General features: G+C 45.1%; 2 protein-coding genes across 8 annotated transcripts in view; both read right to left on the bottom strand.

Moving 5' to 3' along the window:
• Positions 1–424: 424 nt before the first annotated feature.
• Positions 425–11,180, bottom strand: NCF1 (neutrophil cytosolic factor 1). 7 transcript variants are annotated; one of them, XM_085078724.1, is made up of 12 exons: positions 9,875–11,180; positions 9,321–9,436; positions 8,581–8,661; positions 8,182–8,257; positions 6,786–6,951; positions 6,592–6,647; positions 6,166–6,288; positions 5,684–5,791; positions 4,753–4,870; positions 4,234–4,341; positions 2,549–2,691; positions 425–867 (listed from the first exon to the last, which is right to left on the bottom strand). In XM_085078724.1, the coding sequence occupies exons 2-12, from the start codon at positions 9,339–9,341 to the stop codon at positions 749–751; spliced, it is 1,119 nt and encodes a 372-aa protein (XP_084934850.1). In that variant the 5' UTR covers positions 9,342–9,436; positions 9,875–11,180; the 3' UTR covers positions 425–748. The 7 variants fall into 7 exon arrangements, with proteins under 7 accessions (XP_084934850.1, XP_084934849.1, XP_084934847.1 ...); XM_085078723.1 differs by lacking the exons at positions 9,321–9,436; positions 9,875–11,180 and adding an exon at positions 9,124–9,301 and having other exon boundaries at positions 8,620–8,661; XM_085078721.1 differs by lacking the exons at positions 9,321–9,436; positions 9,875–11,180 and adding an exon at positions 9,124–9,300.
• A 2,771-nt stretch (positions 11,181–13,951) lies between these two features.
• Positions 13,952–21,756, bottom strand: part of GTF2I (general transcription factor IIi) — a 124,193-nt gene continuing 116,388 nt past the window's right edge. The window contains exons 41-45 of the mRNA XM_085078707.1: positions 20,822–20,850; positions 19,532–19,597; positions 18,169–18,207; positions 15,751–15,825; positions 13,952–14,254 (exon numbers count right to left, since the gene is read on the bottom strand). Of these exons, the coding sequence (XP_084934833.1) occupies positions 15,767–15,825; positions 18,169–18,207; positions 19,532–19,597; positions 20,822–20,850 (193 nt within the window). The 3' untranslated portion in view covers positions 13,952–14,254; positions 15,751–15,766. The remainder of the gene's footprint in view (positions 14,255–15,750; positions 15,826–18,168; positions 18,208–19,531; positions 19,598–20,821; positions 20,851–21,756) is intronic.

Here is a 21,756-nt window from a genome sequence, read left to right as displayed (position 1 = left end):
GACAGACCCTGAGCCATACCCAAACTCAAATCTAAACACACTCCCAGACCCTTATATGGACTTAGACCCAGACCCGAACCAAGATCAGAACTCAAACTCAGGTCCAAACCTACACGTAGACCCAGACCCATCCCAAAGCCAAACCGAGATCATACCCAAACCCAGCCCCGCCTGGCACAGTGATGACAGTGCTGTCTTGGCACCAAATGCAGCCGTCCCACCACACTCTCTGTGTGAAGCAGCCCTTTCCCAATAACCCAGCCCTCACTTTCCTCTCGAGGAAGCAAAGCAACCACCTTCCAGCAGGAAGCTGCCATCCTTTCATCCCGCCCCAACTAAATTTCATCACTGCCAGCATCTTTTGCAAGAGATCCTTCCCCAATATCCCCCTGGGAGGAACATTTTTCCTCCCACACTGCTCCTCAAGGTCTATAGTATTTCTCTCCTTTATTGATGTATACCACAAAAATAATTCAAAATACAAAGAGGTGATAGAAGGGCATCTAGAGATGAGGACTGCTGGTGGCTGTAAGGAGCTGGTGGAGCAGGTCTGGTGCCTCCTCATAGTGCCATCAGCACACCTTGGGCTGGCCATGATGATGAGGATTGGCGCTGGGCTGGTCTGATTTCATCAGCAGCCTCCCTGGCCTGTAATGGCTGCTAGAACCACCTGGATCCGTGGTCTGGCTCCGAGTCCTAGCTGCATGGGAGTTGGAGGAGATGAAGCATTGGGTGGCTTACAGGATCCTCACAGGATCTTCCTCCGGGTGCTCTCAGTGCAGCGGTTCAGGATGAGGTCTTTGCTGGGACGGGGAGGAACAGCAGGTTGAGCCTTGGGATTGTTGTCATCTGGCTCATTTTTCTCAACTGCAAGTAAAGAATATGTACAGGTGGGTCAGAGCTCTCCACCACACACCACCCTCATGAACATTCAGCAGCTTCCTACATAATGGCCACCAAAGCTCCTGCCTCTCCTTCTGTCCCTGCTGCATGTAATGGTCTTCCTGTAGGTCATGATGTCACGATGAGCCCACTAGTGTCTGTGGCAGGACCTCCCCCCTCCCCCTTCTCTCTCTCCCTGATCGCTGGCTAGAGATGAATGGCTCAGATTAAGTTGATAAACTTAATCCTAGCTATCTAGTCCTGGTGCCTGGAAGGCCAAGGTGAGACACTGAGAGAATGTGAAGAATTTTTGAGTGACCGCAAATCCACATACTCTTTTCCTATAAAAAACACCACGAAACCTCAGAAAGGTAGAAGCTTTCTACATGGGCATTGGAGCGTGAAGTAAAGTCTTCTCCCCAGGGTCTGGACGCAGCCCTGTGGTTACTTCCCTGGGATTGAGTGAGGAAGTCTTAATGTATTCCAGCTCCAAAATTGGATTTGGTAAGATCATTGAGTTTCCTAGATTGTATTATTCCAGCTAACTTATAGGTACCTTTCTTAACTTGCATTTCAGCTAGCTCAAGCAAGCATTTCTTAACTTGCATTATAGTTCAAGCAAGCATTTCTTGCATTTTTAACTATTTTTATAGTTCAAGCAAGGTTTTACCCCATAATTGCATTTTTAGCTATTATAGTGTTGCAATTATGTATTCATTGTGTGTTTATGTATGTCAATCTGTTCTATGTTTGTATGTTTGTTATTTTCTGTGTCTAATAAATGGTATTTTTAGACAAATCGGCCAGATATCAAAGATCCTTGCAAACGGGACTAAGTCTTGGGGAACTAGCTATCTTAAAGTCTGTCAAACTGCAAAAACTCATAAAACTCCTGTCTCCCATGCAAGACAGTGTCCAGCTGGGAACTCTGCTCAGGGAAGCCCATCTTCAGGTCTGCATGAGGTCTGCCGATCTTTAGGTCTGGGAAGGTCATGGACACTGAATGGGCACTACCAGATTTAAAGGGTATACCTCAATGCATACCTCTCTCCTTCTTAATGCAGGGAGGCTTTTTACAAGGGTCTGAACCGGCTGGACAAGGGGGAATGGCTTCACACTGACAGAGACGCTTAGATTAAATATTAGGAAAAAATTTTTCCTGTGAAGGTAGTGAGGCAGAGGTTGCCCAAAGAAACTGTGGCTGCCCTGGACCTGGTAGTGTTCAAGGCTAGGTTGGATGAGTCTTGGAGCAACTTTGATCAAGTGGAAGCTTGGAACAAATTGGTCTCTAAGGTCCCTTCCTACCAAAACCGAATTCTATAATTCTATGTTTCTTCACGCAACATTTCCCTCTGGGGGCTCTGCTAATATCTAACATGCATAGTGATTGCAATGGTAATGGCAGCACAGGGGACCTTAGGTGCACAAAGGAAAGCACAGCTCCCAAATGTGGGCTGACCTCCTTCTAGGACCATATTCTGCTCTGTCTAACCTATAGCTGGGGTAAGAAACCTCACTGAAAGAAACATCTCCCTGCACACACTTTTCCCATAGGAAAAAGGCAGATGGGCATGGTGTGACCTCAGTGTGCCATCCTGATCCAGCTGCCAGCACTGGTGGGGAACACGGGCCATGCCTGCAGGATTCCAGTTCCATTGAGACTTACTGATGACATTGGCCTTGTTCTGGAAATTTCCCCGCACATTCCGCTGGTTCTGGATGTACTTCTTGCTGTTCCTCCTATAGGTCTCCTGGCTGATCTGCTTCCGGCCCTGCTTGTGGATGCTCTTCACATTTCGGATGGTGGATCTGCAAAGAGTGAGAAACAAAACTTCCAGTTTTCATGCTGGCAGCTCTCACACCACACACTTCTTTCCCCACACTTCCTCCTCTGCTGCACCCAAACCCCAATTTCTGCTTTTGGGTTTTGCCTGGTGGATTCCAGCCCTCGAGGGCAGCCATCAGTGAGATACAATGTACAACATGTTCAGAGGCAGCTGGATGGTGCTTTGGAAGCAAGCACTGGAGGGTGAACCCTGAGCACAAATCTGGAAAGTAATGATAGGGATGGTGAGGAAGATTGGGCGTAAGACTAGAAGGATGAGATGGGCATGAGGTTTATCCAAGAAAGCCTGACAAGTTATCTATAGTTCTTTGATGAATGAACATACAGCACCTACCCTGGCTATAAAACTGAGGTCCCTGGTGTGGGGTTTGACATGGCTCCCTGGTGCTGAAGGGTCAGATACAGGGGAATGGAGTATAGGGCATGTGTCAGCATGCACCTGGATGTGTGGTGTTGAACCCACAGGAGACAAACTACTGAGAGAAGTGAAAGGTTGAGCAGCATGAGGCTGCTACAGGGGAACACCCAGCATTGGGGACCATCTGCGGGCCGGCAGACAGAGGCCCCTGCTTTGTCTTCAGTACCATGGCAGGAGTGAGGTGGCTTCTGATGTCCACTCCATGGCATCGTTCTTCTGCCCTTCTCAAGGAAATGTGCCTCTCTGCCTTCAGCCCCTTTCTGATCTGAGTACATACCCCATGTCATAGCAAAGCTCTTGCCCATAACAGCAGGTCACCACCTTCACAACAAGGCTTGGCCTGGGTGCCAGTGCTGCAGAAGCAGCAGTCACCATGGCAGGGGGACAAGCCACTGTCCTTGGAACAGACTACCTCATCTCCTCCAAGGCTATCAGCAACCATCACTGTGTTCAAATAGGTGGATCTGGACCATTTTACACTGTTTCACACTCAATCCATGCTCCAGCAGAACTGAATTTGGAGAGATTTTATAGCAGGCCTGAAGTGTCTTCTTACAGGAAAAAAGGGACAGCAGCAAGCTGTGCCTTTTTTAGCCATTCTCTTTGCACTGGAATACATGAGCTATTATGGCTTTTTATCTTTTAAATCAAAATAAAATCTCTTGCATTAGCTCACATCCTCCCATTAAATTAGGCCATTTGGCAGCTCCATTGAGTCAAATCTCTCCTTGCCTCTAAAAGATTCAGTGCACACACTTACGAAATAAGAAAATGGCCAATTTGAAAATTAAACAAGATTAGCCCAGAAAAGAAACTTTGCAGAAGAACAAGATAAAATATACCTGACTGCAGGACCTGCAAGGATCATGCAGACCTGCATCAGCAATGTTGAAGTGCCTGTGGGAGCTGGGGAGCACAGAGCTGGCAGGAGGACAGCCCTGGTCTGTCTTTGCCCTGCTTACATTTCTCCAGGCCATTCCTCATTGACAGGGCAAGCAGGTGACACCACAACACCTTGTCTGGTTTAATTTCACCTCCCCCAAGGAAGAGCTTTAGTCCTTCTGCCCTCTAGGAGAGGTTCTCCTACCTCCGTGGAGGAGCACTCCGGTTCCTCAGCTCATTCTTCACAGAGGTGTTCACCTCCCCGGCTTTCTGCAGGTACATGGAAGGGTAATAACCTGTAGTTTCATCCTTCCTGCAGTGCAACACAAAGCAACATCACTTGCAGTTGTGGCTCTGCAACCACCTCCTCAATCCAGGAGAGAGATTTGATCATTCTTGTGGGTGGTCACAGAACACCAGAATGGATTGGTTGGAAGGGACCTTAAAGGACCTCATTCCAAACCCCTGCCACAGGCAGGGACACCTTCCCCTAGAACAGGTTGGCCTTGAACTCTTCCAGCTCAGGACATTCCATGATTCTCCATGAATCTCCAGCTGCAATGTTTAATATTTGGCAGAAAGCAGACTCTGAGAAGCAGCCTACAAAAGGAAGTGCTGGGCACCAAACGGCCATGGCTTTCAGGGCTCTGATGTGGAGAACCATGGGTGCTCCCTTCCCTCTGCCTGAATGCTGCTCACCTGACCTGTTCTTGATATTTCTCACCTGATGACCCACCAGCCATCAAGGAGCTTGTGGATGACTTCAATGGTCTCACCCTCCTTGAGGGTCAGCTCATCCTCTTCCACAGAAGTGTAGCTTTTCTGGACCACGTATGCCTCACCTACACACAAAATGGGGATAGCAGATCATGTCCTGACACCCCAGGGATGAGGGCTCAACCTCCCCTACCACTGAGGAGGCACCAGAGCATTAGGAGGCATCCTACATTTTAGGCAAGACTCAGGGTGCTTCAGGTTTGGATTCAGACTTCCCTCAGCCTTGTCACTGCCCATGGCTCATCCCAGCCCCTTCACCACCTCTCTAGAAGAAAGCTTTCAGATGCAAGCAGAGGAAACACACCTCTCTTTGCTGGAAAGTGTGTTCAGAATTCGGGCAGTGAAATAAGGCAGAAGGAAGTGTTGTGCTAATAGAGCCTGTTCCAGTGTTGTGAAACCCACAAAGTTGGAGCCTGTTGAGCAATTGGCACAAGTCTGCAGGGTCATCCCTCTGCTCCAGATGATAAAGCACGGCAGTGATGGCAGGGCGATGGTGGGGCAGGGCCCTGATAAGGACAGTACAGAGGCCAAGTGCTCGAGAACGCCTGCACCTAATTTGGGTGCTGCACCATGCTGTTCTCCTAGCCCAGTACCTCGGCCTTCACCCAGACAGCTCAGCACAGCCACTGAGTGAAGATGCACATCTGTGATCAGCCAAAACACAAATCTAAGGCTGAGTTGCAGGTCATGGGAAGCTCCCAAGGTTGACACTGAGGCACCAAGCCATGAGATTTATTCTTCTTGGCAGTTCCTACAGTAGCATTTTCCTGCCCAGTGATCCTACTCAGTCTGAATTTCCCAGCTTTGCAGTGAGCCATCTCAGTGGGGAGCTGCAGTGGGCTATGCTGATGCACACCCTGGTCACCCCAATATTTTACCTGCATAGTTAGGCTCCTGCTCTTCAGACTCATCGGGACCATCCATTGGCTCCAGATAGGCAGCAGGTACCCAGCCTCGTTTATTCTTCAATTGACAAAACCACCAGCCTGCAAGGAAAGCAGCCGTGGGCAAGAGCAGAGAGTGTTGTGGGGACTGGTACCATGTTTGTCCCAGCCAGGGGAGATGCAGGCATCCTGTGTCCTGCACCAAAGGGACAGTGCTGGAGCCAGTCTCTGTTGACATGGTGCAACCAGAGAACTTGATCAGTTCATCCTTTTCCTGCTGGGCAGGAAGCCTCACAGGCTGAGGCATGGCCAGGATGTTGCACAATTTTCTAGAACTGCCCCTCACCCTTCAGCTTTACTGTCATGACTAGCTCACATGCTGTGTTTGGACACAAGATGCATGGGCACTCCTCATTCCTGCTGAAATTGTGCAGGTGGCTGGCCCTCAGGGGCTCTCCAGAGGGATAGACACATACCATTCTCGCTCTTTTCCACAACATCCACCATGTCCCCAGCTTTGACAGCCATCTCAGATGTGGAGCTCTTCTCATAGTCGGCGATGGCACGGTACGTTTGCAGGACAATAGGGCCCGTGATGTCTGCATGGGAGAAGTGAGAGATGTTCCCTCCTCCAACCCCCAACCCAGAAACACCCTATTTCAGGCAGGCCAAAAGCAGCCCCAGGACAGCCCGAAGTGCCATTGCAGACTCTTCTGGTCCCAAACCAGCTGGATTTCAGGACAATGACCCACTCTCCCTAAAGATTTGGCTTCCCCCAGCTGCAGCTCTGGCACAGAGACCATGCCCTTGGTGAGGGTATCTGCCATGGGACGGCAACCCCTCTTGCCAGCAGGCATTGCTGCTGCTGAGGAAGTCACTTGCAGCCCTCTGAGACCTCTTACCAGTGGGGTTTTTCTTGGAATCCTTTGGCAGGAAGAAGACCTCAGGTTTCTTGATCCTAGACGGGTCAGAGCAAAGGCGGCTCAAGACCAATCACCCCTATCCATCAGCAGCGACACCCTCCCTGCAGGCTACTGCCAGCACCCAAGGCCAGGAATGCAGGATTTCCCTCAAAGTAGCAGGCAGCTGGACTCACTGGCTGTCTGTGGCAGGGTTCATGTCATCGTGACGGACCTTGAAGAAGCTGACCACATGCAGGCACCGGGAGATCTTGTGGGGTAGGTTGACCAGTGTGTAGCAGTACTCAGCCAGTGTGCCCTGCCTGTTCTCAGTTGAGCGCTGACCATCAAACCACTTTGGGGCTGGGGGAGACGAAAAAGGGCTCAGAAAAAGCAGGGAGCCTTGTTTTTAATACTTTCCCAAGCAGGCTGCTCTGAATCATTAATTTTGCCCTGCAAACAAGTGGGTCTGGCCCCAAGGTGCTTCACGGCTGCATTTTGCCAATGAGGTGAAGCTCTGTGGGAGCACAGCTCACGCAAGCCCAGAAATTATCTCGTTGGACCCCATTTCAGTTTTAGGGTAACTCCCACATATGTATTCAGACTAAGCCCAACTGCTGGGCCACAAATATAGCAGATGCATGGGGGCACCAGGACAGGCTCAGGAGACCAGCATGCAGTAAGAGGAGATATACTTATCCCCCCCCCCCCATCCCACTAGTCATGGTGTTGTTGACCCCAGAGCTCTAAAATGCTGCTGGCAGTCCCGACCCCCAGCAGTGCTGAACCACATGATGGGGGTGCTTTTGTGCGGTCGGTGGCACTCCCATACCCTTCCAGTATTCTGACACCTGTCTGGTCCCCCGTGGTCTCAGTTCCCCAAATGGAATAAGGATGCTTTGAACAGCTCCAGCATGGGGTGGGTGGCACGTTTGAAGAGGCCCAGCATGGTGGTGTTAGTCCAGCCACAATGGAACCCCCCGCAACTGGCACCCATGCTGGTGCACAGTGCAGGCTTACTCATCCTCCAGAGATGTCGACCACAACCTGCTGCTCTTTTTCAGGCTCTCTTCTGCCTCCTTTAAAGCAGGAAATTAAATAAAATGGGGAAGTTTTCTGACATGCACCTTGCTTGGGGACAAAGTGTCAGCTGTTTGGATCAGGAGTTCATTCCGTATCATTGAAAACATATTGCATTGCTTCCTCTTACAAAGTATCTGTGTTGCCATAAGGGCATTAAGCCACCTCCAGTGATGGCACCACCAAAGAAGTCTCAACTCAGCTCCACTCAGTTCACCCTCCCCAAAGCCAGACACTTTGCACCAGCCAGGGGTCACAGTTGATGCTTCCGGACATGCCTCTGGGGTGCCCAGCCTTCAGAGAGGGAGGATGGGGTCTGCAGGGCTGCTGAGTGTTGGAAGAACCACTGCCACTCCTCAGATCTTTCTGGGGTTTTGATTTCAAGCCTGGTGTACAGGAAATACTGCACCATGCACCTGTTTGGGAGGCAGCCAGTGCAACTTGACCCGCCAGGGAATTTCCCAACTGCCTGCAATTTCTATTCACCCCCCAGCCATGGTGCTTGCCCCTCACCTGGCAAGTGCGGGATGATCCGGTTCTCTATGTTGATGTCCCCGGATTCAATGGGAAACATCTCCTTCAGCGCTTTCTGCAGAGCAGAGCCAGGCATGACAGTGAGGACAGCACCAGGGGAACACTCTGCAACACCCACTCCTCTGGCCGCAGCTTGTGTACCTTCCTAGTGTTCGCCCCACTGCCACTAGCATGGGTTGGCGAAATACCACACCTTGGCACGGAGAGAAACCTGCCCAGGGACACAGAGCCAATGCCTCCCACCTTCAATGGGCAAAAGAGATTGAAGGACTGGATCCAGGAGCCTCCTTTGAACCAGGTTTGCTTTGAGGCAATTTCAGATGGAATTCACCCTCCTCTTTTCCCCACCCTAAGCCTGTGTGTCCCGGGAGGACTCACATGGAACTCATATATCTCAGTAAAGCGGCGGTAGACAACCTTTTCGGAGAGGTCATTCCACTTCACCAGGAACATGTAGACCTGAGGGGCAAAGCAGAGGCTGCAGTTCTGCAGGCAAGTGGGACCCCACACCCCACTGTTCCAGGGAGCCCTGTGGATGTTCCAGTTTCAGATAAAAATGTACGTTTTCCTTCCACCACCCCAATGGGAGTAGCTCTGCCTTGCCAGCAAACAAACTGGGTACTAGGGGAGCTTGGCATGGATGGAGAGGGGATGGAAACATGCAGGTGGATGGCAAACAAAGGAGAAAGCCCTTTCCGAGCCTGCAAAGTAACCAACAGTTTGCAAAGGAGGTGCCCAAAGCCTTGTATGTTCAGGGCATTTTAGTCTCTGGCTGCCTCCAGCTCGTGTCATCAGCCATGACCCCCTAAAAAGGAAGGTTTTAGGCCCTCAGTCACATTTATCTAAGGAAATTTGTTGGCCAGGCTTTCTACCCTGGCCAGTCCTCAGTTCTCACTTGCCAGAATGCTGCTGAGTACTCACATAGTGCTGGCTGGGGAAAAACCTTTTCTCGTAGCCCAGCAGTTCGATGTGCCGGATGAAGGCGTCCCCCATTGCTGCTCCTGCCTGTCTGCGTGCCTGGGTGCTCTCCCCTCCCCTCTGCCCTTGCACAGCTCTGCTTTGCCTTAAAGCCCTGGGGAAGCGGAACTCCCGCTGCAATCACATCCGTAATCATTTACCCACTGTGGTTTGTTCTGCATCGGTGTTTCCCATGGCAAGTTCCCAGCCCAGCCTCTCCAGTGGCTCCAGGACTGGGTAGGTGAGCTGGGAGGCCATGGGGATAACCTGGAGGCACCTCTGGAATCAGAGGACAGTGAAGGGTGAGGGCCAGACTGGCTGCCCTGATGTCCAAAGGACTCTTCTGACTGCTGATGCTGCCCTGTGATGGCACAGCATGCTGCAGCAGAGGGTTAAGGACAAGTGCCTTGGAAATGACAGCCAGAGGCACCTTTACCTTCTCTATCAGAGCTGGAAGGGCTGAATGAAGCATGTACCACATTCCCTGAGGCCCAGAAATGGCAATACTGTCTTCTGTGTGGCTGGTAATAGCAGGTGGGGAATCTGGGGCACAGCACAGGCAGGATGGGGCAGCCACGGGCTCAGTGTGCAAGAAACCCTCCCCCTGCATCACCATTTCCTTTGACTCACAGCTTCCCCAAAATCTGCCACCAAAAGGCTCCCTTGAGGAGCCCCTGAGGACCTGAGCCAGTCGCAGCCTTGCTCACCACCTTACCTGGGAACAGGGCTGAATGGGAAGGGACCCAGGCACAGGGAAACCACAGAGTGGGCTGGAGACAGACCCCTGGGGTCTGGGAGAGCAGGAAGGTCCCTTGCTAAGCCTTTCTGCAATGCCAGTGCACCAGCTGCATCCATCTGCTCCTCGTCCATCCTCAGCCCCAAGTAGGAAGACCTGAAGGAATGTGAGAGCTGCAGGGATCAAACCCACACTGCTTGCAAGCAAAGGTGCACCCAGGAACACTTTTGTCCCCTCCAAGGACACCCTCAATTACAACGGGCACCAGGGGTGGGCAGTCACCTGATAGAGCCAGGACCTGCTCTCCACAGGATTCTTGGAGGAGCTGAGCTCCAGCCAGTGAACACTTAGCTCCATCCCCTCCAGGAGCCTGTGCCCGAGTGCAGCTAATGTCCCCAGCAAGCCAGCACGTTATCACGAGCTGGGTTCTAGGGTAAACCCTGCTCCTGACTCAGCCAAGAGCAGAGATGCCTCGGACAGAGAGGCAGCACCCCTGTCCCCTGACCCTGGCAGGCAGCAGCCTTAAACCACAACAGAGCTGACAGGGGATCTCCCCACTGACCAGCACCAAACCCTGGCACAGAATCAGCCCAATGTCCTTGTTAGCTTGTAAAGACAAAAGCTTGCTCTGGCTGCATTAAAAACGTCAAATACTAACTGCAGCCCTCCCCTGGAACTTGGGTGTGGTGCTTGAAGCTATGCAATAGTACATGGGCATTTACATTCGGTTTCTTATTTTAACATGGGGACTTCCCTATATGCAAGGCAAAGTTATGTAACCACAGATATTAAAAAAGACCCATCCAGGGCTGTTAGGATTCTGTTCTGTTAGTCACCAGATAACTGCTGCTTAACTGATGCAGAACACCAGAATAAACTTTGTCATAAAAGCTAATTTCATAATTACAATCGTTTGTACTAAATTTAAAACTGCATTACAGACAATGTATTACTGGAAACCACTTAATTCACATGCTTCTTCCTGTTTCCTCATTCCTCATCTTATGATGTGAGAAATGGGAGGTTTTAGAATCCACTGTCAGTGAACAGTTAGTTCACAGCAAAACACCACCTGTAACTCAGTGTGATACTCTGCTGAGCATTCTGCCAAATGTCTCACAGCTAATATGTGTCAAGAAGCATGATTTTAGAAAAAACTTGTCTGAAGAGGAACATCCCATCTGAAAAAGCTAAGTTTAGAGTTCATGAACTGATCATGTTTTGGGAAACAAGGCAGGGATCTAAACGCAGGACCTGATTTTGAGAGAGATAGAGAAGATCCATGTCCTTCAGAGGATGGATTTCAGTCAAGGCTGTTGAAGATGGAGTGCTGAAGGTCAAGAGTTTCTTAGGCAAATGGACTATCCTCTTTTTGGCACTCCTCCAATCAAAACTAGTACCAAAATCTCTTAGGATATAAGAGCAGATGAAAGGAATGCCACCCTAATCTTTGTTCAAAATGAAATTTTTCATTTTTGGTAGCTTAAATTTCAGTTTAATTCATTACAGAGCCAAGGGAGGCCTTTCTTATGCCACTGATGGCAGACAGCTGTTGCACAATCACAGAAATGAGAGCCTGCCCTCTTCCTTGGCTGTGGGTCCCTGACAGGACAGATATGAAAAGAAACAAAGGAGAAGATGTTCAAGTTTTCTATGTGGAAAAACTTCAAATCCCAAGAGAAAAACACTGGCCAGCAACTGTATCACAGAGACACTGGTCTTCAACTGGGTGGTTATGATGTGAGAAAAGGCAGGGTGCCATATCCGAGGAATGCCCAGTTCCACCATGGACACCCTGAATCCTACACCACTTGGATCCAAAATTCCAATTTAAGAGAAAAGAGCCAGTCCACTGCACAGGACAGGCTTTTAAAGTTCAGTAAAACATAGGAAATAAATACTTGTCTGCTTCTTTGTCATTACAAACCTTCCCTGTCGGAGCTAGTCAGAGCCCTGTTAAGTTGTTGGGATTTGTTTATTTATTTATTAATTAGTAAAGACAAGGCTTTTTGGGGCACATCTCATGTACTAGTCGGAAAATCAGTGAGATTTTCATACACGGTCAACATCTTAAAAGTCTGCTAACTGTTAGGACTAAAGGTAGATAATTTCTTAATATAAAATTGATATTTGGAAGGTATAAATATTGGTGCAATTGTTTTGTCAGACTACTTTCTCTCTACTGGATATAACTCAAAATGCCTGAGACCAAATAGCCTTCAGCCTTGAGTGCCAACGCACCCATCAGCATTACTGCCCACCCAGCAGTGAGCCAGACATGATGCACACCATGTAAGGACTCCAGTCCTTCCAGCAAAAGCATTGCAACCACTTTCACTTCATTTTTCTTTCATCCCCTGCATACAAAGTTTAAGGAGAAGCACTGCTTTACACACTTGACAAGGCAATACCCTGGAATTACTTACCTTCCCAGGTAGTTCCTTTTCTGTGATGCTTTGCCCTCATTTTGACTGAGCACTAATGACTCCACCAGCTCCAATAGATTGCTGGGCAGGCAGCTGTGCAAAAAGTGCCTCCTAAAGAGGGCTGTGAGTAAAGATGGGATGAACCACCCTGCTTTTTCAGAAAGGGAAGTCAAGCCAGCTGAAACCTGGGAGAAGCTGCATTAGCACATTTCCCCATTCTAAACATGTCCAGAAGCAAGTGGGAAGCCTGGTTCCAAACTGTTGCTGGAGGTTCATTAACTGAGCATCTCTGTTCAAGTGATCACCAGGCAAAAGTGTTGGTGGTTATATTGTGGACAGTGCCCACACAGCTGGATTAATAGGTAAGGTACAGCAGGTGGGCTCATTCCACAGGGCTGGGAACAGCTGTCTGCTGAGGCAGGAAGGCAGCATGGCACCAGTCACCACCAGCTCCTATCTGGAGAGAAGGAAGGATTAACATTTTCAAAATGTCTCAGCATGGAGTTAAACCTGCCCCTGCTGACATCACCAACAGAAGGTCCCAGAATTGAAGTGGGAGCACCTAGATCCGCATGGAGCAATTGTGAAATGCAAGCAGATGTCCTATAGGTCTCTCTTATCTGTAGAATGACAGAGATGTGCTGCTCTCAATTTACCTGCTGAATTTCAGATTGCTCCCAGGGAGGACACACTGCACTCAACTGAATTTAATGCTTCAAAATTTTCCTTGAAGATACAACCACCTCATCCATGCAGAGCTGGACTTCCGTCTCAAAGGCATGACTGGATCTTATTTCTTTGCTGGCAGGAAGCAACCATACTGTAACTGTTCTACCTGCCTACAGAATTACTGCTGGGACTTGATTTGTTGTAAAAGACTTAACTGTATATTGCATGGAGAGTCATGAAAAACATCAGAAAGGTCTTTATTTCTTCATCAGGGAATATGACTTACCGTTTGTGCACAATGCAATCATCTCAAACTCACGCCAGTAAAGGAGAAACCTTTGCAGAGTGTTTGCACTTGCTGCACTCTTACATGCTGTGGGGCATAACCAGGACTACAGGGGCCTTAATTTAATTGTTGTATTCACTGAATCACAGAATATTCTGAGTTTTTGACATAACAGTACTTAGAGCAGATTGCAGCATGTTTCCATAACTAGTTCTAGATGAACAGAAGAGCATCCCCTACAACCTTCAGCAGAAAAGCTCTCATGAGTCCATGCAACTATTGCTTATGGTAGGGCTGCAGGACCAAACCCATCATCTATAAACTGTGTGATACTCTGATATAACATGCACCTAATACTTTGAATTAACAGAACAAACTATGATTTGGTTTCATTTCAGTTGGTTCCTAATCCACACACTGGAATCCAGACCATTTCACAGTCCATCTCATTAATGTATACTAATCATCAAGTGAACCAGTTTATCTTTTATTTAGGAAAAACATATGAATTGTGATAGATATAATAGGAAAAATTAGCTCAAATATACAGATACTATTGTCTAATAAGCCATTAAAATAATAGCTGAAAATTAATGTGGTGGTTTTTTTCTCCAAAGTAAACAAACTGAACTCTTTGCAGAAATTTTTCATTAAAGAAACTAAGATGCATTCAGGTACAGTGAAATTCAGCTTTATTGGAAAATGTAGACAGCCTCAGCTAAGTCCCTGTTGATTTTAATCCCTGTCATCTCCCCAGCATTGCTGCATCAAATTTAGTCCTTAAAATATATTCCAAAGTAAACACAGCCATTCCAAATCTATGGTCATTCTTTAAGTCAATTATAGAACCGCTGAAAAAGTAGACATTTCTATCTAAAAGTACAAAAGGATTTATATAGAAGATACTTCTCTTATATAGTTATATTACACATCTCTAGACAGGCTCAGCAGGCTCTTCGTGGAACCAGGTGCTTCTGACTAGGTAAGAGAAATTACAAGAACGAGTTAGTTTCATTGAAGCCTTGTATCTTATTACAACTGTGAGCAGTTTGTATTGTATTTTCCACTTCTTTAGGCCTAGATTCAGCAAGCATGCAGAAGCTGAATATTGCTCTCAATAAATAAGAGATTAAATGTGTGCTCGAGCAGCCTCTGTCAGAATTTAGAACAAATATTTATTTTAGTATAAATTCAGTGGATGGCCTAAAGCATCCAAAACTCTGAACCACTGCAGCATCAAATTGTGCAGCCATTGCTCAGACAACATTTCTGTGACCTTTAATTGACAAGTGAAATGGTTTTTTATACCACAATGGCTGCAGTGCTTCCCATGACGAATCAAAGGGTTTTTTTAGTATATTTTATCCTGCCACATTCAGTTTTATGACAAATACCTCCAACATAGACTGCATTGATTTAATAAGATCACCATTGCTGTGCCTGTAATGCTCAGGGCACAGACAGTTGGGATGCTGGTTTGTCTGTTCCTGCAACTTTCTACCACATAATTTCGTTGTCCCAATGCCGCTGTGTCCTGGGCTGTGTTCATGCTGTACAGATGGAGGGCCATGGCCAAGGCTGTCCCTCGGCTCCAATAACTTAGATGGTGCTAGGAATGAAACCCACAGGCTCCAGGCTCCCCTAGCTAATGCTTCATCTGACTTTATATCAATCAAATCAAATTGCTGAAGTATCAAACACTGCATAATGATGAAAATATTTGGGTTTAAGTATTACCAAAAAATTGAAATGGGAAGAAGTACTACCATTTTCTTTGAATGAAGCACAGAGACTCCAAACCATGTGGGTCAGCATTTTAGATTTGGTGATGTGATAGCATTGCTATCATTGTTCACCACCACCACAAAAACATAATTTTTAGGAACAAGTCAAAAATAGAGGAAGAGAAAGATTTGGACATCTGTGCATTGTAAATTAAACAAGGCTTTTCATGAAAGTTACCAGAAAAGAAAGAAAACTTTTAAAGGCGGTTGGTTTGTCATATAGTTAATAGCTTTACTGAGTGTCTGAAGCTCAGACAATACTGCAATCATAGTGAAGAGCTTTCGCACTCAATTACAATTTGGAAGTATATAGGTGTTACCAAGAATAATAATGCTTTTTCACACAACCATGTCAGAGTTCTTCATAAACACTAACTCCCTCAGCGTTCAGTTGCTCTGCTTCTGAGGTATGTGGTTACCAGCACACATTTTTATTTTTAGGCCACATTTTTCTAGGACTGACTGCCTCACAAATTTGAACTGTGTGCTTTATATTGTATTTGGATAAGAAAGTGCAAAACATCCAACATTTTATATATGAGAACTAAGGGACATAAAATCATTCACAACTAAAGGACTGGCACCTTCTGACATACAGTATTATACCTCATCTCTCTTTTTCCCAGCCAAAAATATAGAAATATTATTCCTTGACAGGTGTTGACTTCAAGAAACACTAAATTCTTTTACCCAGTATTGATGAGGTCTATGACGTCAGGTCTGGATCTTGCTTTATTTGAAGATTTTCTTTTGTTTCTGTATTATCTGTTAAAAAAGCAGTAATGAACAAAAAAAAGTGGAACTTCCCCACCAATTTTGTTACTGCTGTACTTAAGAAAAAATTCATAAAAACATGAAAAGTGTTCATTATATTTTTTAACTATTAATGATAATTAAAAATGTATTCACAGAATCTGATTCTGTGGAAATTACCATTTCCACTGCAATGCAAAGCAGCTTCGGATCTTAGAGCACTGTAGTTCTTAAAGAATGGAAATAAAATTGGCATTAGTAGGGCTTCTTCTCTCTCAACTTGATACAGACTTCTGCATTATTCTATTTCAATCCAAAACAAATTTTAACTCTAGCTAATTTTCTTATTCAAAGCAGAGTATCACACAGGAAGGCAATATGATACATTAAAAAAAAATAATGGTGGTTAAAGCATTCACCACCTTTTGATACAGCTTTTCTCATTGCAGGGACGCTTGGAGGCAAATCAAAGGAATCTCATGTCTGTATAGCACTGTCTATATAACCCAGAGCGTGATTCTGTTCTTTTTACAAACAGAGAATATGGTTGGAAGGAAATCAGTTTTTCCCTGAAGTTGTTTGGAAGGTTCGAGGTGAGAGTAATTCCTCACTACAAAGCCAATCTGTTTCACCACATGATCATTTTATACTTTCCATCCTATTTCTGAAGTGATTTTGGGTTCTTTAGCCACTGTATGCCTTTTCACAAAAACATATCTGTAGTTATAGTGTCTGAAGCCAGTTTTGGATGACAAATTCAAAACTACGCTTTTCTATCTCTTCCAAACCATAACATTGAAGGCCCACAGCTAAATTACCTCCACATGGCAGTATTCAGGAACAATTGTCTTTCTCCTTCATTATCTACCTTCAGCAATCCCACAGAGTTTTCGCATGATAAAGACATCTGATGTTCCAGCCTTCATAGCTGTAAGTTCAAAATCTGCAGCTCAACTCTGCTGTGACTCTAACATTTGCCTTTTTTCTGTCTTGATTGCTGCAACAGGGTTGGTCCATACTCCAAGAAAGACTGACTTAAAATACTTGGAGTGAACCTGTAACTCAGCTTGTAACACTCATTCTGGTTGAGAACGTTGGCTTGGCTTAGAGTTCAGTGATATGACAGGGAAACTGAATGGAGACAACAGAGACCAGAAAGGGAATTTCCATGGAAAAGGGTACAGAAGAACAGGAGTGTTGAGATTTGGTGCTTTCTCTTTTGGGGCAATGTAAGCAGGATGAGGGAATGAAACAAAGTTGAGAGTCTCAAGACGAAAAATGCTGATGCACAGCAGCCTCCATCCCAGGACTGTTGGCTATGTTGCTGTCAAGCTGCCACAGACACAACAGTGAACCCCTCTCAGGACCACCTGACATGAAGGCAGCACCCCAGCAAACTACCAGAGCACCTTGGATCCCCTGTGCCAAGCATAGCAGAGACAGCTACAGCCATCCAGAGCCATGCTGACAGGCTGGGGTATAGCAGAGGCAGCATTTACAGGAGCAGAGCACACAGAGGACAACAGCACCCCAACTCTCAACAACTCTCAGGTCAGTTCAGTATTCCTAATGCACCAAGGCCATGTACAAAAACACAGGGGGGATACAAAACCTACAGCTTCCTTGGTCTTACATATATATACATACTAGAAAACACTTCTTCACCAAAAGGGCTGTCAAGCCCTTGCAGAGGCTGCCCAGGGAAGTGATGGAGCCACCATCCTTGGAGGGATTTAAAAGCTGTGTAGATGTGGCACTTGGAGAGATGGTTTAGTGGTGAGTTTGGCGGTACTGGAGCAACAGTTTGATTTGATGTTCTTAGAGGGCTTTTCCAAACTAAATGATTCTGTGATTCTACCTGGAAAGGATACAACTCAAGTATATTCTTGGACAATAGGAAAGTTGGATGTTTTTCAGAGCTTAAGCGCTTGAAGAACAGCAATACTCCACTCCCTTGCCCGCAAGACAGTATATCCAAGCCAATATGGCATTCAGAGTTCCTGATGATGGCAATCACTCACTTGCATCAATCGTGGAAACTACTGTGCTGAATACCTAGATGCATCATTCAGTATATGAACAATCCCTCAGAGCCTATGTATAGGCATGACTCACCAACCATGAACGATTCATAAAACTCCTCTGTAAAATTATTGAAATAGAAACTTCTGCTGCAAAGTATTTTTCACGTGATGCAGCATGATATTATTATAAATGAAGAAATGTGCCAGGAGCCAATAAAAGACCTTTTTTTTTCGGTTTTGACTGACCAGACTTTAAAAACAGATGCCACTTTGTTCAGCATGACTTAAAAATGTTTGTAGATAATAACTGAAGACACTTGGAAACACTTACCTCCTAGAGATACTTCTATTTGTCTTGGTTCAGCTGGCTCTTAAATGAAAAAAAAATACAACCAAATGAATATGAATATACTTTCAACAAGATGAATCAGATTAGGGAAATTCATTTTCCCTGAAAAAAGCACCTCATTTTTTCTTTAACAATCAGACTTATATCTCTTTGTCTGAGATAAATTTGTCTTCTATAGTCTGCAGCAAAATATAAAAAATACCCAAACATTTATTCCATTCAACTATGTAACACTTTCTCTTCCAAGAATGATCCACTGTGCCAGACATATCACCAAGACCCAGCACAATATAAGGTGCACTTGCACAGAATACACCAAATTTGGAACAGCTTAAAGAAAAGTCACCACTTCTCCTAAGCATTATCTTTGATGGCAAGTATGCATACTTTGGGGGAGAGTGGGAAGGTGCATAATAGAGAACAAGAAGTACGTTTTAATTCCATGCTAAATTTTCTACTATCTCTGCATGGATTGTAGATGGACAGGTTCTGGGAAAACCATTTAACACACCTTTTTAATACTGCAGATGTTAAGGACTGACAGACCACAGCAAGTTCACAGACCATCAGCAGATGATCTCCCTCCCACACCCCCACATATAAACAGAGGACCCAGTAGTTTCCTTTGTAATAATTTGCATCATACAGGCATCCCTTACTCTTAAAATGTTTATCAGATGTTTTCTCTTAGTTTCCCAGTTTCTTTGTGTAATGATTTATTCAGTCAATTGCAAAAGTTTTCTCCACACTACTTGAATTTAAGATACACATTTTTAAAAGGTATATGAACATTTAGAAGCTGTATTGGATCAAAGCAATGTTGCTCAACCACATTTACTTTAGTAAATTCATAGCACAAAGCTAAGTTCTCCCTTCAGACTAAGATAGGTGATGTGTGTGCAGTCCCACATGCAGTCTAGCAGGGGTTACAGAGCTTGGCAGCAGGCAGAAATTCCATCCAGACCCCACTGCCACCTATGCAGGCAAATTTCACTTGGCTGAACATGCAGACATGCACGCTTTTGAGTTAAGCAGACATCAATAAATGGATACTGAATTGACTTTATACATTGCCCCTACTAACTTTCTTTCCAGCTCACTCATAATCTGCAAAAATCAAATCAAGGAACACGCCAATGACACAGCTCAAAGAAACTAGAGATATTTTCCATTAAATTATTAATATTTAACAGCTATAAAAGTACTGCACACCATTTCTCAAAATGAAATGGCTCATCATGAGCAGCTAATACCTAGGACATGACTACTAATGACATCTGCCAATAAGATGCAGAACTCCATACCCCACCCCTCCTGCAAGGACATGTGTCATGCTCTGCATCACCTGGTAGTACTGAGGCTGCTGCTGGTGCTGTTGGTGGTGTTTCTGCTTCATCTTTTTCCACCAGCTCTAAGATTAGACATAAGCACTGTTTTACTTCACAATGAAAATGGTTCACATGCAACACAAAGACAACCTTTGAATCTGCAAATCCTGAAACCTGAACAGGTTACTAGCACTTGTGACTGAGATGCAGTTCAATCTTTCCTGTTACAGGAAAAACATTCCCTATCTTGCCTGCAAACACCACCAATTTCCTCTTAAGTTTCTACATGTCCTTCAGGTAAGAATAAAGCACCATAATTATAAGCAGTAGGTTCAGAGTCTTTCAGTCGTTCACCTTGGTATCCATCAGTATCAGATCATTTTTATCATAATTAGTGGACATAGATAATGCCTAAACCTCACGTGGTCCATGACTAGTCTGCTCCCCCATTCCCAACACATGCTGGGGGGTGCCACAATACTTCTTGAGAACTGGACACAATATCTTCTTGAGAACACCTCATACTTGCAGTGCATAGACCTCAGCTTGTTAGCTGGAATACACTGGTGGCTGAATATATTTGCACAAACACTGGGTCGCTAAGGGTCAAGCTGGGTAAGGCCAAATTGATGACAGGATATTTGGCCTCTGAATTTCTAATCTGACATTGGCTCACAAAAACATGACACAAGGGACACTGTAGTGACAATGCTTCATGGTTTGTTTTTTCTCCTAAATTACATCTAATAACCAGGTCACAATTATTTTAGCAACCAAAAATACTATACCTTTCCCTCCCATTACCCCAAACAATTTCATTGTCAGGGCCAAATTTGCCATGGCACTTCAGCTAAGTACACTCTGCCTCTCAAAACTGTCACAGTTTCAGCAGAATGCAGAATTCTTCACTGGAACAGGGTTGTGCAGCTACTGGAAAGCTCTTGCTTACTAACTGCTACTGTGATGGATCTAAACCTACAATGTAGGCACTCTCATGTACGTCTGTTGCTCAGTCAGGATCCTAAATTTCTTTGGGACTCTGCAGCTGAAAAATACAAAATCAATGTCTTGCATTTTCACATCAAGCCAATGCTAATCTTATGCTGTTTAAATGTAAATTTATCCCCCTGCCCTCAAGTTAACTGTACATAAATATTTAGTCAGGAAATCTTAATGAGAAATACACAGACAAGAGTTATACAGAGACCTTAACGACTTGGGGCCTCTGCCACTAAGACACAATGTAGAAAATGAATCATCGTAGGTTGCAAAAATACATTTGTTATCAGAGTCTCATAAATACTTACGATCGTTAATCACAAGTCCTGGAAATGGTCTGGAAAAATAAAATAAAATTACTGATTCTAAAATGCACTGCATGACATTTCCTTCCAATGCAACCTCCCCATACCTTCTGTAACAGAGGTCATGCTAAAAAATTAAAAGAAAGTAAAAAAACCCAGAAGGAATAGCAGCTCTTGGGCACTTTGGATTGTTCCAAACTAGCGTTTTGAAAAGTAACATACATGGGAAGAGCTAAACCCTTCCCTTGGTCCCTGCTACTTAGCAAGGGGTCATCTCTTCTTCAGGGTTCAATTCAAAAAAATACATCAAAGTCCTTTTGGTTGGAATATGTCATAATTAACGGTTGAGAATTCAGACCTCTTAGTAAAATATATTTAAGAAATCTCTCTCTCTAAAGATAAACTGAAGCTTTTACACTCCTGTGAAGTCATCTATGATTTGAGAAGTTACAGAAATGGAAAAATTTTTATTTTCAACTCCTCCTTAAAATGATTCCAAAGGTTAATCTATTCTGCTTCATGCATACAAATTAACATTGTATGTGTGTGTGTGTATATATGTCTATGGAGATATACACATACAAATGAAACTCCCTCATACTGCAAGTGGACAATATTGTATTTTTAAGTATTGAATAGAAACGAATGAACTCTGGACCTGTCTCAAAACTTGATACCATGACTAGGAGAGCAACACTCAGAAAACTATAGGACTTTGTTACACATTATGATTCGTTTTCAACTCAAAAGACAGCTTGCTGTAATATGCAGTACTAATAATATGTCCTTTGTCACACTAGATTGGACATGTCTCCCTTCATTCATGCAAGGAACATCTGGGCTTCATTTGACCTGATATGTTGTTATCCAAAAAGTGCCAACACCTATTTAAAGATGTACTACAACTTCTATTCTCTCACATTTATTCCAGCTATGTG

This window comes from Lichenostomus cassidix, chromosome 19, assembly GCF_008360975.1.
Source record: "Lichenostomus cassidix isolate B80296 chromosome 19, HeHo_3.0, whole genome shotgun sequence".
In the NCBI taxonomy this organism is placed as follows: domain Eukaryota; kingdom Metazoa; phylum Chordata; class Aves; order Passeriformes; family Meliphagidae; genus Lichenostomus; species Lichenostomus cassidix.
The sequence above is the reverse complement of the archived record's forward strand: the minus strand, read 5'-3'. Positions and strand labels throughout refer to the sequence as shown.